Source organism: Hirundo rustica, chromosome 19, assembly GCF_015227805.2.
Source record: "Hirundo rustica isolate bHirRus1 chromosome 19, bHirRus1.pri.v3, whole genome shotgun sequence".
NCBI classification, from domain to species: Eukaryota; Metazoa; Chordata; class Aves; order Passeriformes; family Hirundinidae; genus Hirundo; species Hirundo rustica.
Window position 1 is genome coordinate 2,941,250 of NC_053468.1, and position 13,960 is coordinate 2,955,209.

At 55.2% G+C, this 13,960-nt stretch overlaps 1 protein-coding gene across 8 annotated transcripts in view; it reads right to left on the reverse strand.

The window, feature by feature from the left end:
- The window catches only part of RPH3AL (rabphilin 3A like (without C2 domains)), a 39,119-nt gene that overhangs the window by 5,297 nt on the left and 19,862 nt on the right, over positions 1 to 13,960 (reverse strand). For 6 of the 8 annotated variants that reach the window (XM_058422999.1, XM_040082417.2, XM_040082419.2 and 3 more), the window contains 5 exons: positions 9,086 to 9,269; positions 3,479 to 3,592; positions 2,988 to 3,149; positions 905 to 1,015; positions 227 to 429 (listed from right to left, as the gene is read on the reverse strand). In XM_058422999.1, the coding sequence (XP_058278982.1) occupies positions 374 to 429; positions 905 to 1,015; positions 2,988 to 3,149; positions 3,479 to 3,592; positions 9,086 to 9,269 (627 nt within the window). In that variant the 3' untranslated portion in view covers positions 227 to 373. Of the gene's footprint in view, positions 1 to 226; positions 456 to 904; positions 1,016 to 2,987; positions 3,150 to 3,478; positions 3,593 to 9,085; positions 9,270 to 13,960 lie in introns of those variants that run through there. The other 2 variants (XM_040082418.2, XM_040082422.2) reach the window with 2 other exon arrangements.

The window sequence follows — 13,960 nt, forward strand, 5'->3', positions numbered from 1 at the left end:
AGTGCAGAACTTGCTTTTGCTGAATTCACCCCCTGCAGCAGTCCCAAGCTCAGATTTGTTATCTCCGTTAAAAAGCTCTCCCTGGGGTAATGAAAGCCACTGTAAGATATTGATTGTTTCTTTGTTTTGTTCTGTTTAATATTCCCCTTCCTTAGTAAAGATGTCATAATCGACACAAGAGAGGATTTTGCTCCTTTTCAAGGCATCTCTCAGCATCAGCTGCAGCCAGAACAAGGCGAGTCCCCTGCCCTGGCTGGGAGCAGGTAAGAGGGAAAAGGAAGATTTGTGTTTCTTCCATACGTGCAAATTTAGTTTTCTTTAAGATAAAACATTCTTCAGGAAAGTGAGGGTTTGACCTTCCTCCCACAAGCCATCACATCAGGGCAGGCACCTCCAGGAACCTCTTCAGAAGCAGAAGAAACTCCAGCCCTACAGAAAACGGTGATTTTGAAAGGCTTCGAGAGCAGGCGGTAAAAAAAAAAAAAAAAAAAAAAATTAAAAAAATTTAAAAACTGGCAGCCTCTCCTCTCACCGCCCTTCTGAAACTCTGGCTCACGGGCTGAGGCTGCCCAAACCCCAACGCAGCTCTGACAATGAGTCACTTTATGACGAACTCCAGGCTTCGTTATCTGCCTCAGCGAGCCCCAGCCGGAGCTGGAGCAGCGCGTTGGAAACCCCCAGCCTCTCTCCTTAAGAGCTCCTTGTGTTCCCTTGGCCACCCCCCTGCTGCTGCCTTGTCCTGCAGGCTGAAGGAGCTCAGGACTGGGAGAGCAGCTGCTCTTGCAGCACCGCTCCCCAGTTCCCCGTCCTGAAATCCTGGGATTTCAGGATGCTGGAAGCGCCCCGCCAAGTCGCACTTGAGTTGGAGCAGAGGTGAGAAAGAGGAGCGCAAAGAAAGTCACACCTGAGGTGATGATATGAAGCCAGAATTGCTCCTGACGCGGTGTTCTGAAGGTGCAGAGCCTTCCAGAGGAACCACAGAGTGTCACCTTTTGACAGCCCCACTCTGCAGCAGCTGAAAGCAGGAGTTTAAATGTCTTTGCCCCTTGCTCTGCCTTTGGGGCAGGGCAGAGCTCGGGGGCTGCCCCACGGGCAGGGAGGTGCTGGGAGGAATTTTACCGACCCATCACCTCCATCACCCTTTAAATACATCGACAGCAAGAGCAGCCTCTGTTTTTTGCCCAAAGCACTGAAGCACTCACTGCTGATTTCCTGCCTCCCTGCCCGGGATTTGGGAGGCCACGGAGCCCCTGAACCAGAGCTCTTGTGTGAACAGAGCAGCCCCTTCTGCAGGAACACCGAGAAATAAATCACCCCAGACATAATAAAGATCTTTACAGAAACTCCCAAGGCAGCCAGCCTGGCTTAACCTTTTCCTTAGCAGGATCCCCTCTACATCTCAGGGCCAACTTTAACTGGGCTCAGGAGATTGCTGCAGTTTTCCTTTTTTAGATATTTGCCCATGCTGCCTGCCATTTCAGCTCTGCCCACCTCTACACGGGGAGATCCCGCTGGAAAGATCTGACCCCTTGTGCCAAGCTTTGCATATGGAGTTTTTAGCAGGAAAAAGGGTTTTTTTTTTCTTTTTTCTTTTTTATTTTTGCCTCTGAAATAGTGTTTGCAGTGTCATGACCGGGCAGCAGCTGGCACAAAGAGCAGGCAGAGAAGCTACAAAATGCTGAGCTACAAACACATTGTACCAGGAGTGGATCCATCCATCCGAGGCAGCACCCAAAGGGTCACCTGCCACATCCCAACCCCATAGGACAACCTGCAGCTCTTCTCCACAGGCAGCAGATCCATCCCACAGCGAGAACCTGCCCTCTCTAATCCCACACACACCGGGACCTTCAAACAAACCCCCAGGACCTTCAAACAAACCCCCAGGAGCTTCAAACAAACCCCCAGGACCTCCAAACAAACCCCCCAGGAGCTCCAAACAAACCCCCCGGCCCAGCCTCGAGTCCAGGGGGAGGAAGGACAGAGGAATCACTGGTTTGGTTTGCCAGGCGAAAAACTCCAAGAAAACTGCAAGTGCCTGGAAGCTGGGGAGGGAGGGAAGAGCAGAGGAACAATTTTGTGCTGCCTGTTTCTCGCAGGGGAGGGGAGCACGACTCCGTGCCGCGCTGAAGGGTGAACCTGCTCTCCCCAGTCCAGTTTGTGCCTCGACGTGCCCAGCACCGAGCAGGAGAGGCAGCTCAGAGGGCAGCGATGCTCGGCAGGGAGCGGTGCTGGGCGGTAATTGAGGGGTTAGTGACTAAATTAGTGGGAACTGCAGAGAGAACACATTTGCATCTCTTCCAGGCGCGATAGCAGCCTCTGCTTTCCCAGCCACTTAATCGTTCTGAGTTTTTTGAGTGTGGGGGGGAAAGTGTCTTTCTCCTGCACTGCAGAGTTCTGGGAAGAGCCACGCTCGGCTTCAAGAGCCACCTCACTTGAGGAAAAATGTTACTCATCCTCGTAAAGCCGCTGGTTTGCTTCTCTTCAGGAGGAGCTGGGAGCGTTCTGCTGGCTCTGCAGGGCACAGCCCCAGGCTCCGAGCGCTCCTGGCAGGCACATCCCACCCCGGACCATCGCTCGTGGGGCAAAAAAGCTTTTGCATTCAGGGGAGAAGGTGCGACACCGCTGACAGCATCCAACAATACAAAAAAAAAACCCCAAAACAAAACAAAACAACAACAAAACAAAAAACAAACAAAACAACAACAACAACAAAAAAAAAACCCAACAAAACAAAAAAACAAAACAAAAAACACCACCAAAAAACCAAAACTAACCCCAAAAAATCCAGAATCAGGGAAAAGCGACCCCGAGGCCGCAGCTTTGTGTGCCTCTGGGAGAGCTGTGCCTCCGGGGAATTCAGCTCCCAAAAAAGTAGAATTTCCCTCCAGGGAATTCAGCCACAAAAAATTAGAAGAATTCACCTCTAGGGAATTCAGGCCCCCCCAAAAAAGCAGGGATGTGCCCGGAGAGGGGCTGCAGCTTACCAGGGGTGCCGGTGGCGGCGTCGCTGTGGCGCCTGTCCCAGGCTTGGTCACTCTGGCCACTCTCCTGCTCGCTGCCCAGGCTGCTGTGACTCCCTGACAGCCGGGGGGACTGGGGGGTCCCCAGGGCTCTGCTCCTGGCCTGGCCGGGTCCCCTCGTGGGCGCTGCGGGGACAGGACAGGGGCGGTGCTGAGGGAGCGGGAAGGGCGTGCAGACCCCGAGCTGGGTCCCAAAGGAGCAGGAACAGCCCAGCTCCGGCCAGGAGACCCCCAGGAGCAGGGTCAGCCCCTGTCCTTGTGCTCTGCTCACAGGAAACACGGGTGGTTCCAGCGCTGGAGAGCCAGGAGTGAGGAGCTGGGCTGCAAGGGCAGAGCCCGGGATGCTGCAGGCCGTGGAATGAGCCAGGGAGGAAGCCAAGGCTGAGCCAAGAGCCCAAGCGTTCAAGCAGTTCACACTTCCCACCCTCCAGCCACCAGGATCTGCGGCTCCTCACCCATTCCTGCTGGGAGCTTTCCCCCTGCAGAGCCTTTTGATCCCACAGGGACGGGTTTGTCTTCCAGGCTGGAGGAACTGAGCTCCGAGTCGCTCTCGCTGTCACTGGAGACCACTGCAGGGAAGATCAGGGGGAGGAGAGGAGAGGAGAGACACAGTCACTCACAGTGTTCACAGCACTTCCCCAAGAGGTGCCAGATGGATCCAAACAACACAGCAGCAAACGCTGGCTGGCCGCTCACCTTCTCCCTCCCCAGAGGAGACCCCACCTGCAGCTGCTCCACCCAACAGGACGTGGATTCACTTTTTGCAGGTGATTTATAACTGCGCTGCGCTCCCTGCGGTGCTTCTCTCCTGAGGCTGGCTGGGAGCACAGCGCTCCCGTGGCCACTCTGCTGCTCCAGGCACCGCTCTGCTCCCGCTGAGCCACCCCAGCAAGGTCACGGAGTGACCCTCGAAGGGGTCCTGGCTGACGTGAGGGGAGGGATTGTTCCCCTCCAAGCTGCATTTCAAGTGTGGCAGGGTCTAAGAGGACAACACCGGGTAAATCCCGAGCACGTCAAATCGTCCCCATCAGCAAACTGCTTTACTCCTACACCCCAAAGCTCCAAAGGCAAGGGTCACTCCTCTTCCTCAAGGAGACTCTTCTCCCATTTCAAAGCTGCCTTTTTTCACTCTTTTTCTTCTCCTTTTCACTCTTTTTCCGTGTTTTTCTTCCCCCCCGCTCCAAATCCTGGCTCTCTTCCTGCTGCTTTCCATTCCCCACGTTTTCCAGAAGAGCTGAAGGAGCCTCTTTTTGCCAGACACAGCTTCCCAAACCGGCAGGTTCTTTCCACTTTTCCATGCAATTATGCAAACACCTCTCCTGCTTACACTGGTGTAAAAGATAACTCGGCTGCCAGCTGCTCTGGGTAAAACGAGAAAGGTGTTTTTTTCCCAGTTCCTGGGTTTTTGTGGTGGTATAATCTCGGAGCAGAAACGGTGGGGCTGAGGGGGAAGGTAATGGGAAATAAAAAAAAAAAAAAAAAATCTGTCTTTTGTTTGAGGGATTGCACCTACAGCACTTCCCCATCTGACCAGGGAGATACCAGCTCTGCTGGCAGCTCAGCAGCCGCTTCAAACAGCGCCCAGTAAAAAGTACAAAATGGGCCCACGAGGGATGTAAAGTGGGTAACACTGCAACCTACAGCCTGTGGGGACAGGAGGCCCCAATGATTTATTTTTGTTTCAGATCCATCAGGACGTCTCCAGACGCTCACGCTCCCGTGGGAAGCGATTTTCCCCGTGCCTGAGCAAACCGGGCTGTCCCTACACTGCTCCTGACAGTGCCCAGCCCCAGAGAGGGCGGTGGGCTCAAGGTGACAACCACAGAGCTGTCACTTCACCCCTCTGTGCCAGCCCAAAGCCTCCAGCGCTCCCCAGGGCAGGAGGATGGGGATCCTCCCCCTTGCACGGAGCAGGAGCTGTCAGATATTCCTGCCAAGCCCCTCTGCAGGCACCCCTGTATGCAAGGCAGCGATCTGTACTACACAAAATATTTCATTAAAAAAAGAGAGAGAGAGAGAGAGAGAGAAGTGAATACCTAAAGTAATGCTAACGTGTCTGAGGATATTAAAGCTGGCTGCCAGTGTTATTGCAGAGCGTTATTGAAGTTGCCCTGGCAGGCAGCTCCTCGCACACACCCTGCACAGCTTTTCCCTGCAGGGAAAAGGGGCTGTGGGAGGGGAAAAAAAAGCCCCTTTGCAACCTGGGGAGGGGCTGCAATGCTGGCTAAGAGTCCCCAAAGGAAAGGTTTGTCTGAAAAAACATCTTCACTACTACCCCAGAACTCCCTGGGAGAGGTGGGGAGTTCTATATGAACACGGTTAAAAACAATCCATACATACCAGAGTGGGGTTTTTTTCCTCCTGTGCAAGCCAAATCTCAGCTGTAAGACTCATTCTGGCCATCTTATTGCTCAGTTCTCTAAGAAAATGAAGTCCTGTTCCACTTGGTCATTACATATATATATATATACATATATATATTTAACTCTCCTGGATTCATAAAATCCATTGTTTTAGAACGTCTCCTTCCTCCACGAATCCTCTGAAAAATGCTGGGAGCCAGGATTTATTTGGAGAAAGCCCCAGTGGATCACTGGAGGTGAGTTTAGCTGCCTGTCCTCCTGCCATTCAGCACCTCAGAGAGAAACCAGCACAAGAGAAGAGGAAAATATTAATGCCTGGAAGGCGCTGGCACCACAGGACCAGCCCTGCCTGCTCTCATTTCCTCTGCTGCCAATAACAGTGTATTTTACTCGCTGCACCAAAGTCTCCCTTTCAGGTAATCCTTCATCCAAAGCTCCCAGACCTTCTGCTGGCACTTCCCAGAGCCCAGAAGTATTAAATCTGGTGTTCCAGCAGCTGCTGATATATCAATAAGAGTCGGAGGACAGCTGTTCTTCCGGAGAACGGAACAGATTTATCCATATCTCCAGCTGACTGGGGGGGAAAAAAAAAAAGAAAAGAAAAAAAAAAAAGAAGCCCATAAAATAGAATCTGCTGAGATAAAACTTGCTGGGAGAGCATTATTTCCACAGGGAATGGGTCACTCACTGAGGGCCTGGAGCCCTGCAGCCGCTGGCAGAGCCCAGGGCCCCTCCACACGCGGTGCAAACCCCACAGGGAGCCACAGGGAATGGTGGAGGACAGGTGCTGGCTGCACTCAGCCCCACAGGCAAATCAGGAGGCTGTGCTGAGGCCGAGGGGAGGGGGCACTTGGCTGGGATCTGTTATTTAAGGTGTGCTTTTGGCACGGGATGAGCCCTCCCAGCTCCCTGGCGCTGCCAGCGCAGGGCAGGGCTCAGCCCGGCACACACAGAGCCTGGCACGCCCTGCAGCTGCCAAAAACACAGGGAAAGCACGGCCTGGTGTCGGGAATCACGGCTCCAACACCACCCCGGCACGGCCAGGATGAGCACAGTCCCTGAGCAGGGCTGCCCTGCAGCACCCGGATTTTGGGCACACACGGGGAGGGCAGCAGCTCCCGGTCCCTGCAGGTGGGAAAGGTGTGAAGCCACCACAGAAAGTGAGAGAAGATGAGGATTATCGCAGCCCAGGGTCCCCCTGAGGGCAGCTCCGGTGCCAGGTCACATCCAGCGTTGTTCCAAGAGGGAAGAGGGGAGCAGACCCAACCCTGTCCCTTTCAGGAGCAGCACAAGTCGCAGCTTTGTCACTGCCAAGCTGACGAGCTGGATGCCTCCTCCGGTGGCCTGCAGAGCTCCTGGTGCTCCCCAGCACATCCCTCAGGGGTTTGGCCCCCAGCTCACAGGATGAACCCACTGCAGCCCCCTGCCCAGCCGCTGCTCCCGCGCCTCTGGCACATCCCATCGCTTGGCAACACGGATGGAACTGGGAAAATCCCCCGGAGACCCAGGCAGCCCTCCTGCCAAAGGGAGCAGCAGCTCAGGGACCACACTCCTGTTTTCCACCCAGCTGCTTTCCAGGCTTTTCCTGCAGGAGCCTGGAAGAAGGAAAGCCCTGCTGCTCTTGCTCCCACCCCCTGACCCGGCCCGGAATCCCGCCCGCATTCCAGCACACGGAGCAGAGCTGCTGCCCAGCAAAAGAAATATTGCCGCTATTCTCCTCCTGACAATACATTTGTGCCTTAATTAATAGCAGGGTTCCCATGGCAACTGCTTGTTTATAGCAGAAAAACTCAAGGCAGCAGCAAATCCCAGCGTCAGCGAGGGCAGGAGGAATACCGGGCGTGCAAAAATAAAACTTCTGCCCGGTGGGGTTGGCTTTTCTCCCTCCAGGCACATTCCTGCCCTCCCTCGGTCCTGCTGCCTTCCACCCTCCCGCAGTGGGAGCAGACACTCAGGTTCAGGCTCTGATCCCTCGTTTTTTTGAGGGGGAAAAGGGACGCTTGAGGTTTGTCCCGTCCCTGCTGAACGGCGTGGAGGGTGTCCAGGGGTCAGGACTGTGCTGGCCCCACCTGACTGGACCCCTGAAGAGCTCAGAGACGGCTCCCTCAGCACGTCAGAGGGGGCTGGATGTCACCCCGAGACATCGGGAACCCCGCGGAGAGCAGAGCCGGGCGCGTTCCACGCCGGAGCTCGTTCCCGGGAACATCCCGCCAAACAAGCGCTCTGCTGGAGCCGCAGGGACGTGTCTGGGTCAGGCTGAACAAGGTGTGAGCTGACAGGAGATACCAGGCTGCCTTGGAGAGCTCAGCCCAGCTCCAGCTGCAGATTTCGCCGTCTCGTGGAGCCGCGTCTCCACGGGGGAAGGAGGCTGCCCACGGCAGAGCTGTGGGATGACAAACAGCAGGAGTCCCGGCACTGGCGGCTCCAAAAGAGCCAAAAGCAGGGGAGAGAGGCACAAACTCCCGGCTCCAGAGAGGAATTACAGCCCGCAGTGCCCACTGAAAGCTGCCCAGAGGACAGGCAGCCTGGCAGAGAAGGGCAACAGGGAAAGAAAGCACCGGAAAATAAAGCCGTAAATTAATATTTCCCGACCCATAAAACAGCAGCCAGACAAACATCGGAGGGCGGGGACAAAGGCAGCTCATCACCCACATCAAAGCTCACCAAAGGTCGCTTTGTCCTCCCTCTGCTCCTGCCTGTGTTTATGGGGAAGCCTTCTCCCAAAAAACCCCAAAACTCAGCTGAAAATCTGGATGAAGCAGCAGGCCAGGCCTGGGCTCCACAGCTTCAACCCTCAATGTTTTCTCTATCATGTGTACAAAAAACAACCTCATCAGTCAGTCCCTCTGCTAAGACAACTCCTTCCAAGCATCTCCTGGAGGGAAAAGCAACTGTCTATTGTTGATCTAACTTGTCTTTAATTACAAAAGTTGCAGTAGGGCTGGGAGTGCTTTCTTAGCTGGGCCCTGAAGAGAGGGTTTGTAAACCCAGCTCTCCTGAGGTTCCCTTATTAAAAGGTTATTTCCCCCTGCGCTTGTGAGAAGTGCAAGAGTGCATGCAGCTGGTTCACTCGAGAGGTCTCCTCCAGCTGAGGGGATCTAACAGCAAAAAACAGAAGGGGAGAGGCCACACAGCTCTGCTAATCCACACAGACAGAAAGGAAATCAAAGCAGACGGGCAGCAGCTCTGGTTCTGCAGCTCTCACGTGCCGGCAGAGCGATTTCTAACTCAGCTCCCAGTGACTGGAGGAACCTGCCCAGCAGAGCAGCGGAAGGAAGGAGCAGGTAGCCCCAGGGAGGGAGGGAATGAGAGCAGCCTTGGCTCAGCTCAGTGATGTCCACCAGCGGCACAACCCCTGGCGCTCAGCAGCTCTCCAGGCTGTCACTGCAGGCAGGGGTCTGTTCCACGGCTCATCCCAGAAAAAACAGCGGGCTGAGGGCTGCCAGAAATGGAGAAAAGCAGGGGTGAGCTGAAGGATGGGCACCCCAGGAGGACTGGGGCCAATCCGGGCCGCCGATGTGCACCCAAATACCAGCGAACCCTCAGGAAACACCGCACCCTAAAACCCCAAGGTGAGAAACGCGCCACGCCTCGTGGGACAGCGCCTCTGCCAGAGAACCCCCCTGATGGCTGGGACCCTGCCAGCAACAGGAGAAGCCAGGTCCTTCCCCCACCTGCTCCCTGGGTGGGACAACCAACCTTTTCCCCTGGCCCAGGTGAAGGAGCGGCTGCTCCCGACGCTCTCGGGCTCCGGCGCCGCCGCCTCTCCCTGCCAGGGCTGGGGCTGCAGCTCCAGGGGTTTGCTGCTGCTGCTGCTGCTCTTCAAAGGCCTGATGTACTTGGGCAGCCCTCTGTAGAACCACGCCCCAGACCTCTTCCAGACCTGCCAGAGACACAGACAGCACACCTTCAGCTGGGCTTTTACAGCGAGACAGCGCAGCCACCGCAAAACGAGCTCCGCACCGAGCTCCCCCTGATCCCAAACTCCTCCCCAGCCCTTGTCAGCCCAGGTTCATCTCTGTCCTCCTCCCACAACTAAAAAACTCCCAGCTGTGAAGAAGCAGCAGGTGCAGGTTGAAGGAGGGGCAGAGGGTGATGGCAGAAGTGCTGTACCTGCAGCACAACACAGCAATCGAGGCCGAGCCGGATCCCGAAACCAGTGTGAAAAGCCCAGAACAAGAACAGAGCTCCAATAACCTGAACCTGCAGCAGGAAATGGACCTCGAGCACTAAACTGTAATATCTGCTGTCAGAACAGCCTCTCCTCTCCAATTTAGCTTTAATGCAGCTTATGATGAAGGCACTCTATTAAATATATTTAATATAAAGCCTGCTGTAAGCCAGGGGAAGGGAGAAGGGTGGCAGCTCAGACAAGGAGAAATGGCCTCTTACAAACCCTAATTCTTGTGTGCCTTCCAGCAGCCTGATAATGAGCTAATGACACAGCCAGGGCAGGGGGGAAAAAAAAAAGTTAACACAGTAAAAATACCATTTTTAAAAAATTTCTTGCACTTCTGCTCGGAGTGAAGGAGATAATCAGTGCTTCCACTCCAAGTTCCCAAAGCACTTCACACACGGTTTCATCACGGTGGCAGTGGGTGCAAATGCAGAGAACCCTAATTGCAGCAATACATTTGTTATTTGCAACGTAGAGCTTGACCAAAGCAGAGGGCAGTGACAACACCTGACGTTCAGGAATTTTCCTCAAAAAGCAGGACACCAGCAGCACCATCGCACTGACGGCTCCCAGTCCAGAGCCACCAACAGAGAGAGCTCAGATCTCCGTGTTCGGGGTCTCGAAAGCCGAGTGCAGGTGATCTGAATTCAGAGGGGGACTTGGAGATGTGGGTTTTGACCAAAAAAAAGAGCACCCAGCAGAAGAAAGCAGAGCATTGCTGCGAGCCAGCCCACGGGCAAGGCAGCAGGCTCTGCAAACCGGGAGGGGAGGGCATCCCACAGCTGCACCAAGGTTTTCCTGCTGGGAAACCACCCTGCAGCAGGGCGAGCCTGCCGCCCCGGCCCAAAAAGCTGGGAATTCCCCAAGACTGCAGGTTGCTCCTCTGCAGAGGGGCTTTGGCAGGCAGGACACCTCGCCAGCTCCTTCCCCACCGAGCCAAGAGCCAAAGTGACCCAGGCAGCCGAGGCACAGGCTGGCACAGCTCCTCCTGTCCCTTCTGCTGGCACCTGGGGACTGCACAGCCCCGTGTAAAGCAGCAGGAACAGGCTCTGCTTTCCCAGAACGGGGAAACGCAGCGGGTTTCTGCAGGGTGGGACAGACACTGTCTGCACTGAGCTGAGCCCACGGCAGCTCAGGGACGCACGGCCCACACAGGAGCTGCAGGTGGGAGAGCCCAGGTCGCCCTGAGGAAGGTTTTGGGAGCAGCTGCACCCACAGGGCACAGCAGGAGAGCAGGGACAGGGCTGGAAATCGCCCATCCCTGACACCCACTGGGAATCTGGCGCACACACTCCTTCCCTGGCTGAACTGCTGGTGGGGGAAACAGCCCTGTGGTACAGGCGCTCTCAGAACAGACCTTGCAACATCTGTAATTTAATTTGAAGCACTGGAGAGACCTATTATCTTCAGGCGAGCTCCAATTTAGACACAGCATAAAACCAATCAGACACAGCACGGAGGGCTGGAGCAAAGGCTGCTCACCCCCAGGTTCCTCACTGCCCCAAAGCAAGTCGTTACAGAAAGAGTTAATGACATAACGCACCCGGCTCCGATGCGGTGATACTACTATAAAATTGATTCTCTGCATACATATTCCCTTTAAATTGGTGCTTCTAATAGAGTTCGGGCCTATTACGGCAGCAGCGAAATCGTTTTGGAATCAGCTCTCAAATAGCTGCAGCAGGGTGATCTCCCCTGGATGGATTCGGTCCCTCTGCCCCTCCCAAAGGACCACGGATCACGTCCTGCTCTGCACCAGGGGCACTTTGAGCATCCCTGGAGCAAAACAGGAGGATGTTGCTGCCTGCTGCTGATGGCCAGAGTGGCCTGACAGCAAAGTCCTTGCTCGATTTTAAATTATCTGCAACAGAGCCTTGAGGATAAAATTCCTGTTTGTTAGCAGGAGTTTAATCTCGCCAGGGAAGGGAGGATGCTGCTCCCACCAGTTCACATCTAGGTGAAATTTGTTCCCCAGGGCGGCCTGAGTTTGGGTGGAGCTGGGATGTCAGCAGGGAGAGGGACAGCCGTGGCCATGACAGATAAATGCCCTTTATAACCCTGATAATATTCCCATTAAAGCTGCATCAAGCCATCATCGCAGCCGTGGAGTGACACATGCAGAAGCAGATGGGGATTTCATCGAGCATTTCCAAGAGCAGCCTGGAAATGGGACCTGACAGGGAATCACTGGGCCCTGGTGAGACCCATGCTGCTGCTCAAACTTCCCTGAGCATAAAAGTGCTAAAACAACCTCAGAACACTAGGGCTTGCTGGTAGAGAGGTGGGTCACAGCTGAGGGAATCACAGCAAACTCTTGCAGCCTCCCCTGCGTCCTCCTCACCGACCCACATCCCCTAAACAGAGATGCTTAGGAAAGACCTTGGCTGCAAAGCCTCGTTTTGCTCCTGCACCTCCTGCCTGTGCTGCAGAGGAGCTGCTCCCGTCCTGCAGCCCTGTCCTGCAGCCCTGTCCTGCAGCCCTGACCTGCAGCCCCGTCCTGCAGCTCTGTCCTGCAGCTCCGTCCTGCAGCCTCGTCCTGCAGCTCTGACCTGCAGCTCCATCCTGCAGCCCTGTCCTGCAGTCCCATCCTGCAGTCCTGTCCTGCAGCCCCTCCTGCAGCCCTGTCCTTCAGTCCTGTCCTGCAGCCCTGTCCTGCAGCCCTGTCCTGCAGCTCTATCCTGCAGTCCCATCCTGCATCCCCGTCCTGCGCAGCAACCCGCGCTTGCTGGGAGGAAAACCACCGCTCTCCGCTTCCCATGCTGACGCCAACAGCGATGCCAAAAGGTGGGGAAGCAGCTTCCCGTGGGCTACAGCGAAGAAAAAGGCACCTGCAGGCGCAGCCACCCCGGGAGGACCTCGCTGGCATCGCCCGCCTGCAGCACGTTCCCGCAGAGCCGCCGTGTCCCGGCCCCCCAACACCGCCGGCAGCGGGGAAGGAGCCAGCGCTCCCCAGCCTCGTTATTTGCATTCATCTGCTTTTCCGTAACACAGAGATTTCCAATTACGTTATTTACAGCAATCCGCTGTCGACTCCCACGTTCGGCGCTGGAGGACGAAGGGAATTAAAAGGCGGTGAAATTACCAGCGGGAGCTTTGTTTCCGGAACAGCAAAAATCTATCGCCTCCCCCTGACCCCGGCGTTTCTCAACGCTGCCAGCGCCCGCCAGCCTTTCAACCATTTATCATCCCCCCCTTTTCAATCAGGCCTCTTTCAGCCCCCTCCACCCGTGGCTCTATTCTAGAGGACACTATTTTGAGCCTAACTACTCGCTGCCACCCCCGAAATAATACGGCAGAGGCTAGTGATGAGCGCTTTCAATTGCACACAGGTGCACGCCGCTCCGATTCAAGCCGGAGTCACCCAAAACGAGCAGCCCCTCTCCATCCCTGGGGTGTTCAGCCAGGAAATTGTCGTGCCAGGCAGGAATAACCCCGAGCTGGGTTGCTTTGCAGTGTTCCAAGAGGTAGGAGCGGGTGTGTGGAAAGGGGAAGCCCCAGGGGGAAAAAGGGGAGGAGATGGTTCCGTTCCTTCAGAGCAAATTAAAAAAATATATATATATTCTTTGCGTGGTTTGTGATAAACTGAGAAGTGCAGCCAGCCTTGAAAATGCTGTGTGGTGAAGGAGAAGGAATGAAAAGGAAAGTGAAGCAGAGAGGGCAAATTAACACTTTTAGCAGGTCCCTGGTAGCTGACACTCTCTTTCATATTCGAGGGAGTATTAAAAAAAAAAAAGAAAAAAAAAATCTCTCTCCTCCCACCCCACCGAAACCGCTTCCATTATCCCTACAATTCTGGATGTGTCAATTCAGATGTAAATGTGCGCGAACGCTTCCAAGAGGATTTTAATTACAACGATAGCATCGCTAATTATGGATATATATATAAAAAAATACATATATAAAGGGGCAATTCAGGAAGGTGCTCGGCAGAACCCGGCGCTATCAGCCAAAACAAGGCTGTGCAGGGAGCCAAAGGGCTGGGCAGGGATTTGACAGAAGCCGGCAGAGCCCTTTTCCCCTCCAGGCCAGGGGCCGAGGGGCAGCTTTGGGCCAGGCGCGGCTCACTCAGCACGCAGCGCCCGAGCTGTCCCCACGCTCACATGCAGGGAACGGTTCCAGCTGTGCGTTTTACCCGCCAGCGCTGCTGCCAGGCGAGTTCTACCGCTCTGGCAGCTGCTGCAGCCAGCTCTTGGCAGGGCTGCAGGAGCTGCTCCCTTTCTGCAGTCAGGGATCAGCAGCCCCCGAGCTCCCCGCGGGGTCCTGGCCCGGGCAGGATCAGCCCTCCGCGCCCTGCACCAAGGTGAAGCGAGATCCGGGCCAGGAAAGGCACGGGGAGGAGGGAGGAAGGGAGATTTTTGCCCTCAAAAGTGAACGAGAGCGCGGATGGATTTGATTTG